The sequence below is a fragment of the Populus euphratica genome, unplaced genomic scaffold (genome assembly GCF_000495115.2).
Source record: "Populus euphratica unplaced genomic scaffold, PopEup_1.0 scaffold67.1, whole genome shotgun sequence".
In the NCBI taxonomy this organism is placed as follows: Eukaryota; Viridiplantae; Streptophyta; class Magnoliopsida; order Malpighiales; family Salicaceae; genus Populus; species Populus euphratica.
The window spans coordinates 473,216-492,524 of NW_011499914.1; the positions used below are offsets into that span (position 1 = coordinate 473,216).

Consider the following 19,309-nt stretch of genomic DNA (forward strand, 5'->3'; position numbering starts at 1 on the left):
TAGGCTAGTGGTTGAAGGTTCTCTTGATTTGTGTGCATTATAAAATGTTCGCCCTTGCTTTGAAAATGGAAATCATATTCTTTTAAAAACACTTAATATTTTTTTATTTAAAATAATTTTTTTATATATTTTTTCAAATTATTTTAATACCAAAAATAATTTTTAAAAAATAAAATAAAATATATATTAATATATTTCTAAACAAAAAATATTTCAAGCTATTACAACTATTATGGTCTTATCCGTACCTTTAAAACCTTAAAAAAATATTGAAAACTGTGCGTATAATATATGTTTAATAAAAAAATTTAATTATTTTTTATATTTTTAAATTTTAATATTAATAATAAATTTTTTAAAATAAAAAATTATTTTAATACACTTTTAAATAAAAAATATTTAAAAAAAATAAAAAATACTCCGAATATATTTCGTTTGCATGTGCTTATTTAACCAAAACTTGTGGACTTTTCGTTTGCATGTGCTTGGAGGCATGGCCAGGCCAAATGCTCCGAATAGTTCCATTTTCAAACTAAAAGGAGTGGTTAAGAATAAGATGGATAGGCTGGGGATCGAATAAAAAGATAAAAAAAAAAGCTAAACTGAGCTTAATCTATTTTCTCAGCATTTTATAACAAAATTTCTATTGAACACCTATTAAAAAAACTAATTCACTAATACACATCTTATTTTTATTCTTCTTTTTTTTTTCTTTCTTTCTTTCTTTCTTTTGCTAAAAATGTGACTATCAAATCATTATCTCTCATTTAAATCTTTTATAATAACTTTCTTCTTCTTTTTTCTCAATATCCTAATATTGAAATATGAAACAAAATAAAGTTTAGTAATGAAATATTAATCTCTAAAATAATAAGAATTAAATAACAAAAGATTTGAAAACTTAAAGACTAAACTAAAATTTTTCACACCAAAATCTGAATAAGGTAGAAAAAAAAAATTAAAAAGTTATATTTCAACTTGAGTTTACATGACAATGTTGAATAATAAAAAAATAAAAAATATATATAAAAAAGATATCAATTTGCATTGACTTTTTAAATTTGTGCCTTGGTTATTAAGTTGAAAGTAATATATCTATAAAAACTATAAAATTTAATTATCAAATGATAATATTAAAAAAATTAATTATACAAAAAGAATCCATAAAAAAAATATAGAAATTAAAATAATGAAGATCAAAATTAAAATAAAAAAATATTTTTGATTGTATGGTGAAATTAAAAAGAAAAATTAATCTAACAAAAGGGCAAAACAAAACAATAAAAAAAATGAAAATTAAAAGTGAAATAAAAAATAAAATAGTTTTTTTTATTGAATGATGAAATTAAAAATAAAAATAAAAATAAAATAATATAAAATAATCAAAAAATAAATATTAAATTAGAAAAATAACATATAACAAATTGAAGTTGAAGGAAAATTAAGAAAAATTCAAAATTTTATAAAATGATAAAAATTAAAATTAAAAAAAATTAAATTTAACATATCAATTAATCAAAGTATAATTGTGAAACTTTACATCATCAACATAATTTTTAAAGTAAAGAAAGAGAAAAGGCTTATCCACCATTTATATTACTTTATATTTTTTTTTTGTTTTAAATGATATTTTAATACAAAATGATTTATTTATTTTTAATCAATTTAATAATAATTAATAAATTTTAAAAATAAAAACACCAATATTGTCCTATAGTCAGTTCAATAAAAAAAATTTTGTGAGAATGATAAAACCTTTGTTAAATTATTCCCGTAAACAACGCAAATGATTCTGCCCATATAATATAACTTTAGAGGATGAAATTGAAAAAATTAAAAGTCCAATGACTAAAATTAAAAAAATGAACTGCTCATATGTACAATCAAATCCACGACGAAAAGCTGGTGTCAATTTGAGTTTCGCTATAAAATGAATCAGCACTTGGGCTCTGCACTTTTCGGGAAAGCTGAGTAACCGTCATCCAATTGTAAGCTACACGTCGTCTGTGATTGTCAATTTTGTATTCAGACATTCTGTGAACAGTCAGTCAAAGTGAAATACAAGAAAACAAATCCCTCTCTCCTCTCCCCACTCTCTAAACTCTCCTTTTAGGTAGCCATGACTGCAGCCACCAAGAAACACCTACCCTCCTCCTCTAAGCCACCCAAGAACCACCACTCTACCCACAACACCACCACCACAACAACCCCACAACCTAACATCACTCAAAACGCTAACCCAACCACTAATCCATCACCACTATCTCCCACCCTCAAAGACCAGGTTTTGTCACGCGCCACCCACATCACGCGCCAAGAACTCCTCAAAAGAAGGTCTTACAAGCTAAAACAACTCTCAAAATGCTTCAAAGATCATTACTGGGCATTAATGGAAGAACTCAAGATTCAGTACAGAGAGTACTATTGGGAATATGGTGTCAGCCCTTTTCAAGAAGACCATCAAAACACCCTTCAAAAACAAGAAAAGCAGAAACAGTGTGGTGGGATTGGCGTTCTAGAGAGGGAGAATGAAGAGAGTGGGGCTAATATTGAAGTTATTGGTGAAAATAACACTAATGTTAGTGATTTGAAGAGTAATCATAGGTGTCTGTTTGTTGGGTGTAAGTTAAAGGCTATGGCTTTGACAAGTTTTTGTCATCTTCATATACTTTCTGATGCAAAGCAGAAGCTTTACAAGCCTTGTGGTTATGTTATCAAAAGGTTTCATCTTGCTTTACCTTTTTCTTTGATTTTTGGATTATAAAGCTTATTTCTTTGATGGGTATTTTTTTTTTTTTGTGTGTGTGGTTTTGATTATTTGGTTTCTGTAAGATTGTTTTGGTGGTGTTAAATTTTAAATTTCTAGATGGGTTTTGGGATGTCTTGTTTATGCTTGGATGCTTGGGATTGCCATTTTTTTTAGTGGTTGCATTATTGTGCAAGATTAGTTTGTCATGGACCAATGGAGGAAGTTTGGAGTAGGTAAATTGAATGAGCTTGATTAAGATTGTGTAGGAATTGGCTTATATATACTTGGTATAAGGGATTTGGAAGAAAAGTGTCATGAATCATGAAGGGTTTGTAAATTCATAGCATTTAATTACCTGAGAATTGCTTGTGACCGAGATATTTTGGGCTTCAAAATGATTAATGCTGCTTGATTTTAAGCTGGGATTTTAATCCTTAATTATGTACAGATTTTGCTGATGTGTGAAAACGTGATGTGAAGTATCTGTTTGTCTTCTTGCTTCGAGCAACGATTATGGAACTATTTGAAATACTAGAAAGATGTGATTTTTTCATGCTAGATTGGTATCTCTTTTTTTTCCTTTTTTTTTTTTTAACATTAGTTCTGGATTTAATGGGACCAGACTTACAAGTATAAAACTTTGTTTCAGGGTATACATCATGCTTTGACCTTACAAGTTGAAAATAGCCTTCAGATGCCATCATGGTAGATAACAAGGCACAGCAATACCTTAGCAATAAGCTAAACAAAATAATAATAATAATAATAATAATAATAATAATAATAATAATAATAATGAGTAGGGGAGAGTTATCTCTATTCTTAAACAAATTGTGTGATGATATTTGATGGTCCAACTAGTGGCTAAATTTGATTTGATAACCGGGGTTAGAAAGAACTCTAGTAGTGCCATAGAAGTAATTTGGATTCTTGCATGAATAACCTTGTTTGCACTTTCACCAAGAAATCATGTTTATACTTGGATGTTATACCAAACGATTTAACTGTGTTGGGTGAAGTTGTGACTTTTGCCTATCTTTTTTGAAGTATATTTTCTTGTTTTCTGTGATTACTGCTGTGCATGATGTCACTGTCTTGCTGCAAGGTCCGTGGAGCATTGACATCATGGCTACAGCTTGTAATAGATTGATGGCATTAGTTAACATCTAATATGAAAATACAAACATCCATTCGTTGATGGATCTATGCTTTAGACTCGAACAATTTTAAGTTTCTTGCTAAAGTAACAAGAGACTAAAATTTAAAAAACAAACTTGATATCCAAGCCATAGCTTCCTGTTTGTCGCTCCTTAGACTAAGATAGCTATCATTTCTGCCACCAGTCTGCTTTCCATGATACCAAGTCGAAGCTATTTTGAGGGGCAGTTGATTGGATTTGCTTTCTGTTCTTTTCTGTATCATACGATGAATGTTAAAATGGTGCGTTATGAGTGATGCTGTGAATCAATTGATTTTCCACTGATCATTAGATTTCCTTGGTTGGCTATGTACTCTAGCGCTCAGGCTGGACCGATAACATGTGGAAAGCCAATACTGAGATCAACTGCTCCTTCTCTCTGCACCATTCACCTCCAAAAGGCCCAGAAACATGTGACTCAGGCTCTGAGGAAAGCAGGTCTTAATGTTTCTTCATCGAGTAAGCTTGCTCCTAAATTTCATGTCATTGTGACAGAATATGTGCGTCAAATTCAATTCAAAAGAAAGGCTGCAGAAAGGGGAAATCGGAGTAAAGTCATGGACAAGGAAGTGACTGCTAGCTGAGCTGTTTCTCCATTGTAGAGGCGACTATGAAGCATGAGTAAATGTTGTTGGAATAACCCAAGGTAAGATGTTTTCCTGATCAAGCTTGGGTAAAGAGGGGAGAAATGATCATAATTCGGATCATCTAAAAGTTTCAAACATACAATTTCTATTATATTTTTATTCTTTTTAGGATATACAGAGAATTATTTTTACTTAGATTATGAATTCATGGTGCCTTTAAGAAATAAAACAGAGAATTATTTTCACTAGTTTTTGAATTCATGTTGCCTTTAAGAAATAAAATATACCACTTACCATTCAAATCAATTGTTGTTTGCAGATATTCTTGTCCAGGTGTTTTATCTTCTAGTGACAAACACTAGGTGTAGTATAATGGTTCACTACAAGGACTGCACTAGCTACTTTGTGGTGAACATAAAATTTCTACTCATGCTATACAATTGTAAAACTCTCGTGTTGAACCTCCTCTATTTTAATTATAAAAAGCTTGTATAGCCATTCAGCTTGAATTGGTGTATGATGGTATTCTATATGTGTTTGGTATTATGACGCCGCGTGTTTTTTATTTAAAAATGCATCAAAATATTTCTTTTTTCAGATTTTTTTTTAATATAATTTTTAATATTAGCATGTCAAAATCATTGAAAAACACTCATGTCAATTGCACTTTTAAAACGCATCCAAACACATGCAAATGCAATGCTAAACATTATGTGCATGTATATCCACTGAGCCTCTGTGCTTTTTCTTCGTATAATGTTGAAAGATTGTATGGCACAACCAGGCGTTTTATGGGGGTGGAATCCTTGATCTATATGACAAGATTGTTAAAGCGGGTTATATGATAAAGATTGCCATTTATTTTAACTTAAACTACTGTAACTTGTCTACTTAATGCAAGGAAGCATCATCCAAGTCCCTACTGTTATCCAGCTATCCAGCCCCTGCAATTGGAGTTTTAAGAGATGAGCCCGCTGAACATCATCCAAGTCTCTACTGTTATCCAGCCCCAGCAAAAAAGTAACCAAGTCACTCAACAGCATGTCGGTGGCATGACCTGTGTTGAATACATTATCACATCAAATGGCTTCCAATGATAAACCCGACCTTACGTCCAGGAGATTATGGTCAACTTAAACCACAGCTCAAGCTTGAATTGGGCATGACCTGTCTAGATTGCAGGCCCAGACTGGGGACTGGGGACTGGCTTCAAATTTTCATTTTTGAAAGCAGTCTTCTCTGCAAAACTGATAATAGAATCTGCTGCAATTAATTTCTCCAGTGATGCATGATCTTACTACAATCACAACAACATTAAGTGTTTTTGTGAACATGCCGATTCTATGATTCTTATAAATATATGTCAGCAAATCTAACAAATCTCCAGTGATCCTATGATTCTTTGTCAACAAATCATAGTGCTGACAATCCTCAAAATGAACCTAGGAGCTACAACACAAAGGCACATCTAGTTTTGCAAGCAAAAATGCGTTCATTTTCATCATCTGGTATTACAGCACCAGGAAGTAGTTCTTGCAATCCTCCATTCCATGTCGTCTCCCTCACTAAACCAATGTATTTCCAGAACTCAAAGCATTCATATGATCTTTGATCCATTAGACAACCAACCATGGATGAACATACGAATTGATACGAGGAACATAGAGAGGAGCTTGAAATGGTCTTTCTCTTCCACTAAACGGAAGCTTAAAAAAACTTTAACCATGATAATCAAATCCTGATAGTAGAGGCACATCAAACACAGGTGCAATATTTATAATGTAACTTTTTATCATATTAAATATTACAATTTTATTATTTGTAACTTTTTATAATACTAATTATTACAATTTTGATAATGTTCATCTTAAAATATCAAATTCATAATCCAAGGCTGCTATTGTTGAATGATCTGAATTGCTATTTGCCACATTTATATTTCAAAAGCATCAAATATCAAATTTTCGTTATAAATATATGTATTGCAAGTGTATTTATAAATAATTTTTTTTAATTTTCACCAATATCTTAAAAACAAGATGAGAACATGATTAACTCAGTGGTGAAAAAAACCAACATTTAAATAATCTAATATAATATAAATATAAGTATCGTGATTGTGATTGTTAGGTATATATTATATCATATAAGATGCATGAGCAATCTGATTATTTTGGTGATTAAATTATTTTTTATCATTCACAATTCCTTAATGGATTATTTTTCAGCAGCTAGAAAAAAGATTTTTCTAATAATTAAACTTTCCTTTCTTTTGAGAAGTCAATACTTAGGATTTAACATAAGAAAATGTAGCAACTATCTAACGAATATAGATTTCATAGATATACAGTAAAATTTTTTTAAAAAAACTCATGGGTAAAATAGATCACTAAAGGATTAACAATTAATGGATTAAATCAATTCACATGAAAAATATCATGCAATATTACATCGGTGTTTTGGTAAATATTGTGTCAGTATTTTAATTTTCAACATAAACATGTTGTTGGAAAAAATATAATCAGGAATTTTTATTTTTATCAATATTTTTACCAGCAATATAATGAAATGAACAATAAAATATTTGCATAAGAAAATCAGATTTTGCATTCTATTTTCCATGATCAAATAATTTATATTATTTTTTAATATATTTTTTTAAATAAGACCTTTTAGACTTGAAAATCTTGCCTTTTACATAAGTTATATTAGTTAACTTGCAACTAAATTTAATTAAAAAAGCAGGAAGTAAAGAATTAAAAAAGTTATACTAACATAATTCACAATTAAATATAAAAAAGCATTGTATACCGAAACTTTACTAGTAAAGCATCTCTTTTAAGAAGTGATTATAAGAAAAATTATAGTGTTGAAAGCAGACACACAGCTCTCCTAAATAATGAAGTCCGATTTAAGTTAGTTTTGTTTTGAAATGTTTTAATTAAACACGGATTAATTAGTATTGATCTGATTAACAATGAGAAACACCCTCTTGATCTTCATAAACTATCTTGTTATATCTGCCCGTTCCAATTTCTTTCGAGTATATTGCTATGTATAAACATGTACTCTCGGAGAATACCAGAAATTATGGCCGCTAACCTGCCACTGGTCCACGGTAGGAAACCTGTATGCGAACACCTTCATAGCATCCTTCCCAAGCGGAGCACCACCACACCCCACAGTCTCCAGCGACCTCAAATCGTAACCGTCCGTCAAGACACTCTTTGCCATCGCTACAACCACTGGGGGCGTAACCGCTTTGATATAGCAAAGGCGATTACCGGGTTAAAGAGACTGATCTGGTGTGAGATTTCTGATTCAGTGCTTATGGGATTTGCAGGGAAGATCACTACACCAAGTGAAAGAAGAGAGAAGTAGAGAACGGGGACTTTAATGGAGTTCGGACAGAGAATAAAGGCAGCGTCATTCTTGCAAAGTTGAGTGACATTTTGTAGATTCAAGGTTAAGGAAATTAGGCCAAGGAGAGTGGTTGGCAAGGAGTGAGAGAACATATTCAACTTCTGAGAAAGGAGTTTCCTCGGGAGGGAGATGGATAGGTGGTCTTAAGTCTTCGCTGCGGAGTTGAAGCCACTCTTCAGGTTGATTGGAGAGTTGGCTTCCCGGTCCATGTTCATCAAGTTTTGACTGTAGGCCGCAATGAAAGAATACAAGGTTTTTGCTAACAAGCTCCTATATACTTGTGGGGAATTCCCTTACTTAGCCCCCCCCACGCTATCGTCGTTTGACATCGAATCGCTTATACATGAATTTTTATCAAGAAAACTATATTCGATGTTCCAGTCAATCATTTTATCTTGTGGCCTTTACTTTTTCTTTGTTTATATGTTCTGTTAGAAAGATTGTATGGTTATAAAACTCGATTAGAGAGTTAAACTAGTCTAAGATCCACTAATATAAATCAACTCAAGCTTTTTTTTATTCAGAAGAACATTTAAAACTATATGTTCTAGTAAAAACAAAAACAGTTTTTTTCACTAGCCCATTTTAATTCAGGTTACAGATCAATAGATTATCGATTTGACATGCCATATCTTGAACTTGCCAGTAGAATATCTCGGGGACTCGAACTGGATTGGGTATTTTGGGTGTTCGATGATATGCTCCGAGAAAAATATCAGGCTCGGCGGATGTCGATGATCGATGTGGTGTTAACAGTTGATGATGACTTTTTTCTTTTAAAAGTTGACAGTTCGTTGTCATGGACGTAGAAGAAAGTGGGAACTTATATCATCGTCTATGATGGAATGTTCAATGGTGGGGATCGATCGATCGCTCATTGTCTGGCTTGATCACTGCTCCTCTCCCATGCATGACTCTGCATTTCATCATCAGTAGCAGCTTCCACTACGAAATCCAAAAGTTATTGTTGGAGGAAAAAGGAAAGGAAATAGAAAAGCTGGACTGCTCTCGGTACATTTGTTTAGTACGGTGGTGTTATTTTTTAAATAATTTTTATGTTAAAATATATAACAATGATATTTTTTATTTTAAAAATTATTTTTAACATGAGAATATTAAAATAATTTAAAAATATTAAAAATATATTGAATATTATAGTAAATAAAAAATTTAAATTTTTTAAAATATTTTTTAAACATAAAAATATATTAAAAAATAAGAAATAGTCAATGCAAAAGTTAATTAGCTTGTTGGTCCATGTTTGATCAAGTTTAAGTAGAGTGTCGAAGGGAGTTGTACCGTATTTTCTAAAAATAATATATATATATATATATAAATTTAGTTATAATTTATTTTTTATATTGTTTTAATTTTTATGTTAAAAATATTTTTTAAAAAAAATAATTTAATACATTTCTAAATAAAAAAAGTATTTTAAACCACATTTATTATTATACTTACTGTCATAGTTATTAAATCCAGACCATCTGACACTTCAACTTGAGAAATAGATTGATTTGGGTAACGAAAAATATTGGGGTAATAAATACCCAACAAAACCTGGATAAAACTTTTTTTTTTAAATGTATTTTTTTTTAATTAAAAACTTTTTTTATATTTTTTTAATTGGTTATTAATCCCTTTTAAAGTTCATAAAATAAGTATTAGAAGAATATTATATTTTTTTCAATATGAGATATGAATTCCTTTAATATATGTACTTTATGTTCATAATATTTTTTTTTAATTTAGAATTTAAATTTTTTTAATATATATACTCTATACTCATAAGAAAAAAGTTATATTTTTTTAATATAGAATAAAAAAATATTTTTGTTTCAAATACTTCAACTTAAAAGGATAACATGACATCATAATATCTTTTTAAGGTAGGATACAAAATATTTTAAAATAATTCTTTAAACTTTATTATTTATAACATGTATAGTTTATATTTACATAAATTGTTTTTTTAATTTTTTTCATTAAAAATATTAAAATTTCAAATATTCTTTTCCGGGCTAATCCAAGATTTTCAAATACTTCAACTTAAAAGGATAACATGACATTATAATATCTTTTTAAGGTAGGATACAAAATATTTTAAAATAATTCTTCAAATTTTATTATTTATAACATATATAGTTTATATTTACATAAATTGTATTTTAATTATTTTCATTAAAAATATTAAAATTTCAAATATTTTTTTCCGAGCTAATCCAAGATATTTTTTTTAAATTTTCCCGGCTAATCCAGATCAACCTGTATAGTTCAAAATCCAACTCCTTGACCAAATTAACTTTCGGGTGAGGGATAATAACCATGCTTCCAACCATCTCATTAGTCTCTAGGCTGCAATGGAAATGTATAAGGTTTTTTATAAGAAGTTCTTAGCATATTTTGAAGATAGCATGGAAAATTCCCTTGCTTAGCTCCATTATCACAATTTGACAATATCAAATCGTTTATCTATGATTAAATTGGACATGCATTATACTTAAATTATGTTATTTATTCTTTTCTTCATAAAAAGCTACATATCATTAAAAGTGTGGGTAACTTTTATGGTTATAATTTAAAAAAAAATAAAATTAATTAAATTTAGATATGTATTTAGTAAAAATTATAATTGAAATTTATATATACTAAAATATATATATATATATATAATATTTGGCTATAGTTACTTTTTAAAATATTTTTTACTTGAAAATACATCAAAATATTTTTTTTTTATTTTTTAAAAAATTTATTTTTAATATCAGAACATCAAAATATTTTAAAAATATAAAAAAAATAATTTGAAGTAAAAAAATAAAAAAAATCAGTTTTTAAAAAATGTGTTTTTGAAACACAAAAACAAATAATTTTTTATAAAATTCAATTAAAAAAATATATAAAATTGTTTATCAAAAACTGTATTTCAAACTCAATCTTTTAATAAATCTTATAATATAAAAATAATTTAATATATTATTAAATAATTAATTATATTTTTTGCACCGTAAACATAAAAGCTAGTTAGTGCAAAACAAACGAAAGGAAACAGAAATCAAAATTTGTTTGCTGGGTCTCTGCTCTAATTAGGTTTAGTTATGTGTGCTTCTATTTATTTCTCTAAATTCTATGTATTGGCCTGGAAAAAAAACATCACAGTGCATAAATTTATTTTAGAAAATAACATATATTTGAATTTGTTAGGACAAAGTGCAACAAGACAAAAACAAGAAAAGTCATCACTTGTCACGACAATATCATTCCCGCTACAGAAATTGTGGCATTGGTGTTGCTGCAATGCCACAACTTACAAGAAGCGATTCCCTCGCGTTTATGGCGCCTTCTCTGATTTGAAATTTTGAATTCCCTCTTGCTGTTCCTTGCTTTCTCCTTCGCAACCTTTTCTTCTCCTTTGTTGCTTTTCTTTCTCATGGCAAAAAACAAGAAGAAATCTGCATCTTCCTTCTCTCGTGGGCAGAGATCTCAGTTTTCTGATCTGACTCAAAATGCAAACTCCATCTTTGCGTTGGAAGCTTCCCATGCTTTTGCTGAGAAGAATCAGTTTTCTAACTCTATTGTGGGTGGATCTAGTCCTCATAAGTTTCCCATCCAAGATGACGATGTAGTCGCGTGTGGTTCTGGCTCAGAATCGCGTGAAGAAGATGAACTAGTCTATACTGAACCGGAAGATGGCATCAGGAGCGGTCCAAGCAATGCTCATTCTCCCACTTCATCTCCGGCTAGAGGAATCAACGATGCTGGCTCTGAAGGTACATCTCCTGGTATTGTAAAGTCTGGAGATTTTCCAGCAGGAACTGAGTCCGATACCCAAGCTCAACCAACTGCTCCTATTGAGCTTAACCCTGTTACCTCTAAATCTTCAGATCACACTACAGACGAAGACCTAGGCAGTTATTGTGATGCATGGAAGTCTTGCATTTTGGGTTATGTTGCAGGTGAATTTCCTGGTTTCAAAGCCTTGAATAGTATTATTGCTAATACATGGCATTGCGAAGCCTCTTTGTCCATCCATGAATCTGGCTGGCTTGTCTTCAAATTTAACAATGTGGATGATAAATTGGCAGTTCTGGCCGGCGGTCCTTATCTTGTGTATCGCAGGCCTTTAATTTTGAAATCTATGCCGGAGTATTTTGATTCCAGTCATGAAGAAAGGACAAAAGCCCCCGTCTGGGTGAAATTTCCAAATTTGCCGTTAAAATGTTGGTCTATCCGCTGTCTTTCCAAGATTGCCAGTACGATAGGGAAACCTATTCAAACTTATCGTATAACTGCTTCTATGTCCAGAATCTCATATGCCAGAGTGTTAGTGGAGCTTGATTTGCTTGATGAACTTACACATGCTGTTGATATTCTCCTGCCGAATGGAACCACACTTAAACAATCTATAGTTTATGAGACACTGCCTAGATTTTGTAAGCTATGCAAAGCTCTTGGCCATGCAACAGGTGCTTGTTCAAAAACTGCTGCATCAAATGAGTCAGGGAAGAAGGGCAGTCGAACAGCTCATAACAAGAGTTGTTCTAAGCAAGCAAATTCTGCAAGCCTGGAACCTGTAGTGGGCACCAGTGTGCAGAAAGATGAAAGGAAAGCTGTCGTTGCTGAGCAGCATTTTGACCCAATGCAAACTGAGCTAGATGTCATTTCTGAAGAATCGGAAACTGTCAGGGGAAGGAAGAACAGAGAGTCCTCTGGCAAGGATCTTCCCGCTGAGGATATATGCAGAGAACAGGGTGCTGCCGTTTCTAATTCTTTGGAGGGCAATCTTAAGACACCTCTGGGAAGGAAAAACCGTGGTATAGCTGGAACTGCTGATGCCGTAACTACTAGGAGCGCCCAGAAGGGACTTGTATCTAAAGCAGCTGGAAGTGGTAGGGAATCTCCTACCTCTCCAACTATATTATGATTCTTCTCAGCTGGAATGTCAGGGGACTTAACAGTCCGCTGAAGTAACATGAGGTGGTATCCCTCATGAAGAAAAACAAAATTGATGTTTGTGGTCTTTCAGAGACTAAACTGGTCTCTTCTAAGCTTCAGTTAATGCACAAGCTGAGATTGAAGCAATGGATTGTTGTGCTGTGGAATCCTTCCACAGTCAATGTTGATTCAATTGACTCCTCTCCCCAAGCTCTGCATGTCATTATCCGAAACTTGGAAACTCAGTTCACCTGTGCTGCCACCTTTGTTTATGGTTACAACTCTGTTAGTGCTCGCAGGCCCCTTTGGGATTATCTTAGGAGGGCTCCTTCATGCCCTTGGATTGTATTTGGTGTTCCTTTCATCACTGCTTCCTGTCTGATGGTTTGGATATGTTGGCTGTGTTTTACTTGCTTGGTTGCCGTTGAAGGTTGCTTGTTAAGGCTGCACAGCTGGGGTTACTCTGTTTATTTTGTTGGTCAACTTTAGCATCTATTATTTGTCAATTTTCAACAAGTATTTTGTAATAAAATATTTTAATTTTAAAATGTTTCAGCATGCTATATTATACTATTCTCTCTCACACATATACACAACAAACATAATTCAAATTTAATATAAATTAATTATAAATTATACATTATAAATATAATACTAAACAAATATAATTTTTAAATATTTTTAAATAGTTAAAATTAAATAAATTTTTAACTTAAAGTAATTCAACTTAAACAAAATATCAAAATATTATGAAAGTAAAATGTTTTAATATAAATATTTTAAATATAAAGTTAAATTAATATTATTAATTCTAATGAAATCTAAAGTATTTTTTAATTTTCTCAAATTCTTACAAAATATAAACATGAAAAAAACAACATGAATATAAACTATATATATTAGTGATAAATCTAATTTTAAAAAATTAATATAATTGTTAATGAAAATAGTAATAATAATTTTTAATATTATTATTAATATTATTGTTATTGAAAATAGTAATGAAAAAGAGTTTTTTATGCTTGAGTGGTTTAATTAATTAAATTGAACCGAGTTTAATTTGATTTAATGGCTTTTCAATACTGGAAAGGAATATATAGAATGAAACCGGAACATTTTGATCGAAGTTTAACCGAAAAATCTAGAATGGATCAAGATAAGATAAAAATTATTCTGTTTTGTTTTATTTTTTAAATTAATATAAAATATTTTAATTATTTTAGATGAAATCAAAACAAAATTGATAACCTTAATTTTTATAGGATTCTTAGTTAACCAATTTTGTCATCCTTTTAATATGTTTGTTTATTTAGTTTTTTCTTGGGAGTATATCCGTATTAGGTTATATATATTTGTAATCTTGCCCAGTTGACTTTTTATTTTTAATATATTTTATATTTTAAAATAATAATAATAATATTATGATATAATCTTTTGATCATATAATTAAATTTGATAGAATCCTGATCTAGAATTAATATTATAAGATATTAAAAAAAACATGAATTTAGATATAATCTTATAGTTAAAAACTCTAAATCTACCAATAACATCACAAAACTATATAAAAAAAATATTATTGAACTTTTCTGAATCTAAATATCAATATTTAGCATATATATTTTTAGAATGTATCTCTTTAAAATATTACTGAACTATCCAAAATTCTTAAATCTTTAAAAGATGATATTTCATATGTATCCGGCTCTAAATACAAACTATCAACTAATTTGACTAAAAAATATATATTAAATTATTAAAATTAAAAAATTAATCAACATCTAAACTTGATATTAATCTATTAGGAGTTTTTTACACATAATCATATTATTATTTTTTAACTGATTTTGGCTATAAAAACCTAAATAATTAATTCTTGACTATCATACAGTATAAATGGCTTATTATGATATACTATTCATAGCCTTTCTTAATAGCATATAATTTTCCAACAATTCTGAAATCAGTTCATTAATTACATTTTCGATGAAGGGAAATTTCTCAGTTCCTTCCTCAATATTTTTCCTGCTGGACTCTTGGGTATAACACTGACAAACTCTACTCGCCTTACTTTCTTGTATGGTGCAACCTGCATGCTCTCATGCAAAAGGCATTAAAACAAAGCACAAAATGATCAGATTCATCAATGATGCTGGAGAGAAAACTGAAAAAGAAACGACTGTAAGCATTAGCAAAGCACCTGTTTTGCAACAAAATCCATGACCCCCCTTTCATTGATTCTACTCTGAGGCTGTTTCACCACAAAAGCCATGGGCACCTGACCAGCTTCCTCGTCAGGGTATCTGCAATTTCTTTTATATCAGAATTTCTTTATGTTTCCTATGACTTATAGAATACTGATAATGATACTAAACACACTGAAATCATTATAATTTCTTCTACCAATACCAATGCTGCTTGATTGAGGGGGAAATCAAGGGATCCCACAAAATTGAAGAAGTGAAGACTTACGGTATTACCGCAGCATCGGCTATCTCTGGATGGGACTGGAGCAGTTGCTCTAGTTCAGCTGGAGCAACCTATATATATGTATATATAGTAATTTAAGTATTTAAGTTGTTTAATCTTTATATTCAAATAGAGGTTGAATGGGGCAAGAAACTAAGACCGATATTATGAATTTACCTGGTATCCCTTGTATTTGATCAATTCCTTCAGTCTGTCAACAACGAATAAAAAACCTTCCTCGTCAATATAACAAAGATCACCAGTCCTCAACCAGCCATCTGGATCCAAGGTGGTAGAAGTTGCTGCAGGATCACCAACATAACCTGCAGTGAATTCCAAATCATCCTGATCAGTACTGTCTCTAGTTAATATATAGTGAGCAGCATCTTTGGTTGATTTTCTGATGCCAAATGTCAGGCCTTTTGCTTAGCAAAATACTTGACAAATAAAAACTAGATGTTCATGTGCATGCGTGTGCCATGGATATTTACCTTTCATTATTGTGGATCCTCTAACCCAAAGCTCTCCTTGCTTCCCCGGAGGCAAGGCGTCACCGGTATCAGCATCAACAATTTTTGCTTCGCAACCTGCGGTAAGCCTTCCAACTGAACCCCAATGGCGACTTTCTTCCGGACTATTTGATCGAGACAGGACCCCCGTTGATTCAGTTAGCCCATAACCCTTTATATAGGAACAATATATGAAAGGCGAGTTTGCATTGAAACTAATAATTATCTCATAAAAAATAAGAGAAAAGGCTTTTATGTATTTTGTAGATCATAATTTATAATTTCGACCACGACAGTATGCTATCCTATGATAAAGTAATACTGTTTGTGATAAACTGTTAAAAAAAAATGTTTGACAGTATTAATACTGATCACAACATTTCCAAAATATCAGCTCAAGTAGGATAAATTAACAATTAAATCAATTTTTTTTTAAAAAAGTTTTTTTTTATCAAATTCAAATCTCAACCCATATGATCCTTGTGTTATAAAAAAAAAAAAGTTATTAATAACAAATACATTGGAGTTCTTTGGGTTAACTCAAGTTAACATATAAAATATATATGGATAATCTTAAAAAAAATAAAGAGTAAAGCTCAACCTCTAATTAACTAAATATTAAAAACTAAAAATAATAAAAACAAATAGCACTTAACTAAAAAAACTAGATGAACTCAAGTCAATCATGTAAACATATGATGTAAGGCATACACATCAACAGATTTGATGAGCTTTTTATACTAAAAATTATTTTTTATTTAATTATACAACAATAAAATTTTTAAGAATTTTTTATATGAAATGTTTTTTAAAAGAAAAAAAAGTAACATGCACATGTGGCTGAGATAGCAAAATAAATTATTGATAACAAATACTGAAATTGTATTTTTTATTTATTTTTTTAGTTCTTAACTAAATACAAACATAGATCATTTATAATAAATGGTGAAAATATATTTTTTGTAAATCAAGGTAAAATAAACATTAAATAAAAATAAATAAAAATAAATAATAGTATGGATGCTACGAATTAACTCTTTTAAGCTTACTCAATAATTTTTTTTATCAAAATTTTTAACTCAAATATAAAATATTAAACCTTAAAAAAATGAAAAGAAAATGAGAGAGTTTAGGTGTGTATGCTTAGTGACCCAACATGGTTGGACATTGGAAAAAAAAAATAAAAAACAACCTAGCCCACATACTAAGCCCAACTTTTTTTTTATTTCTTAAAAAGTGAATATCTTGTCATTTGTTTTTTTTTAATAGAATCACAGATGAAATTTCATTTTTGATAGCAGATGATGCATCATTGCTTTACGTAGATTCTGTAACTAGAGGTTGCAAAAAAAAAATAGGACGTCGATTTTTTGGCTTGAAAATCTATTTTTACCCAGAATGCATATAAAACAGCTTAAATACATTAATAAATCTATTTATGCCTTAAAAACAGCTCAAAAATAGCTCAAAAAAATTAAATTAACTCAAACCTAAAATCATTACAGTTATAAGATGTGTCTCCTTAAAGAAGAAGAAGGAAAAAAAAAACTTAGATAAAACTTCTCTTATAAAATAAAAATCATTAACACCCAAAAAAAAAATTACATCATAAGTGTTGTCTGTGTTCATTATACAATCCCAATGCCAATAAATAATAACAAATGACCCATGCAAAACTAGGAAGTTTATGAAATGATTGTTATAAATTATTTTAATATATTTTTAATTAAAAACATTCTATACTACTATTATACCGTACACGCACTTTTATCACGAGATGGGTTTTTTTTTATTGATTGGAACCCATGGACCCAAAAAAATCAATGAATGCTCTAAATTATTGTTTCGATTGAAATCATAAAGCACCGTCCTATCTTGACTACCTAGTTTTGTTAATTAGGTGGCCGACATATTTATCTTCATCATCTTATCATTGCTTAGGAACAGCGACCATCAAGCTTTCTTGTTCCCAACTATTTTAGGGTTCGTTTCATTGTTTGTCCTTGTTATATATATTTATAAGCAAAGCATCTCTTCTAAGAAGTGATTATAAGAAAAATTATAGAGTTGAAAGCAGACACGCAGCTCTCCTAAATAATCAAGTCCGATTTAAGTTTGTTTTGTTTTGAAATGTTTTAATTAAACACGGATTAATTAGTATTGATCTGATTAACAATGACAAACACCCTCTTGATCTTCCGCATGTATGATCTGCATAAACTATCTTTTTATATCTGCACGTTCCAATTTATTTCGAGTATATTGCTATATATAAATGTAGTTTCGGAGAATACCAGAAATTATGGCCACTAACCTGCCACAGGTCCACGGTAGGAAACCTGTCTGCAAACACCTTCATAACATCCTTCCCAAGCGGAGCACCACCACACCCCACACTCTCCAGCGACCTCAAATCGCAAGCGTCCGTCAAGTCACTCTTTGCCATCGCTACAACCACTGGTGGCGCCACCGCCAGGTGGGTTACCATAAACTCCTCCACAGCTCTCAACATCATCTTCAAATCAAACCTCTCCATCACCACCACTGTTTCACTTAATGCTATTGATTTAAAACTGTAGAAGAATCCAAACACGTGAAAATATGGCACCGTGTAAAGCAGGACTGTAGGGGATTTCCTCTCTGGTTTACATGGATAGTACCCTGCAATTACAGCCATGAGGTTCCTGTGAGTCAACATCACTCCTTTGACTTTCCCTGTTGTGCCTGAGGAGAACATGATCGCTGCCAAATCCGATTGATTCACTGTAACCTTTTCGAGGTCTTGCCGAGTTGTTGTTGCAGGAGACTTGGTAATTATTGAGTCAAACTCAGGTGAGTCGATGAGAATGGTTCCGTATTTCAGCTTTGGAAGCTTGTGACATGTTTTTGATATAGCGAAGGCGATTACCGGGTTAGAGAGACTGATCTGGTGTGAAATTTCTGATTCAGTGCTTATGGGATTTGCAGGGGAGATAACTACACCAAGTGAAAGAAGAGAGAAGTAGAGAATGGGGACTTTAATGGAGTTCGGACAGAGAATAAAGGCAGTGTCATTTTTGCGAAGTTGAGTGACATTTTGGAGATACAAGGTTAAGGATTTGATTCTTTCAATGAAGTCCGAGTAAGAAAGCTTTTGGCTTGTGGATGAGTTGATTATGGCTAATGAATCAGGCCAGGGAGAGTGGTTGGCATGGAGTGAGAGAGCATAGTCAGCTGCTGAGAAAGGAGTTTCCTCGGGAGGGAGATGGATAGGAGGTCTTAGGCTATGGAAAGTCTTTGCTGAGGAGTTAAAGCCACTCTTTGGGTTGATTGGAGAGTTGGCTTTTTGGTCCATGTTCGATCAAGTTTTGGTAGGCTGCAATGAAAATATGTAAGGTTTTTGCTAACAAGCTCTTATATACTTGTGGGAAATTCCCTTACTTAACCCCCCCCCCCCCCC

At 31.1% G+C, this 19,309-nt stretch overlaps 3 protein-coding genes across 8 annotated transcripts in view; 2 read left to right on the forward strand and 1 right to left on the reverse strand.

Annotated features, from left to right (window-relative positions):
- The first annotated feature begins 1,977 nt into the window (after positions 1 to 1,977).
- Positions 1,978 to 6,035, forward strand: LOC105134355 (INO80 complex subunit D-like). Of its 5 annotated transcripts, none has more exons than XM_011038735.1 (4): positions 1,979 to 2,721; positions 4,267 to 4,593; positions 4,854 to 4,942; positions 5,436 to 6,035. In XM_011038735.1, the coding sequence occupies exons 1-2, from the start codon at positions 2,120 to 2,122 to the stop codon at positions 4,529 to 4,531; spliced, it is 867 nt and encodes a 288-aa protein (XP_011037037.1). In that variant the 5' UTR covers positions 1,979 to 2,119; the 3' UTR covers positions 4,532 to 4,593; positions 4,854 to 4,942; positions 5,436 to 6,035. The 5 variants fall into 5 exon arrangements, with proteins under 5 accessions (XP_011037039.1, XP_011037040.1, XP_011037037.1 ...); XM_011038736.1 differs by having other exon boundaries at positions 5,440 to 6,035; XM_011038737.1 differs by lacking the exon at positions 4,854 to 4,942 and having other exon boundaries at positions 1,978 to 2,721.
- A 5,147-nt stretch (positions 6,036 to 11,182) lies between these two features.
- LOC105134369 (uncharacterized) lies at positions 11,183 to 13,388 on the forward strand. The gene is made up of 2 exons (XM_011038754.1): positions 11,183 to 11,482; positions 11,537 to 13,388. Exons 1-2 carry the CDS (start codon positions 11,388 to 11,390, stop codon positions 12,879 to 12,881), a joined length of 1,440 nt encoding a protein of 479 aa, XP_011037056.1. The 5' UTR covers positions 11,183 to 11,387; the 3' UTR covers positions 12,882 to 13,388.
- A 1,329-nt stretch (positions 13,389 to 14,717) lies between these two features.
- The window catches only part of LOC105134368 (4-coumarate--CoA ligase-like 9), a 5,144-nt gene continuing 552 nt past the window's right edge, over positions 14,718 to 19,309 (reverse strand). The window contains exons 3-8 of one of the 2 annotated variants that reach the window (XM_011038753.1): positions 18,185 to 19,241; positions 15,853 to 16,042; positions 15,539 to 15,684; positions 15,365 to 15,432; positions 15,093 to 15,195; positions 14,718 to 14,981 (exon numbers count right to left, since the gene is read on the reverse strand). In XM_011038753.1, coding sequence (XP_011037055.1) covers positions 14,868 to 14,981; positions 15,093 to 15,195; positions 15,365 to 15,432; positions 15,539 to 15,684; positions 15,853 to 16,042; positions 18,185 to 19,204 — 1,641 coding nt within the window. In that variant the 5' untranslated portion in view covers positions 19,205 to 19,241 and the 3' untranslated portion in view covers positions 14,718 to 14,867. Of the gene's footprint in view, positions 14,982 to 15,092; positions 15,196 to 15,364; positions 15,433 to 15,538; positions 15,685 to 15,852; positions 16,043 to 18,184; positions 19,299 to 19,309 lie in introns of those variants that run through there. The other variant, XM_011038752.1, reaches the window with a different exon arrangement.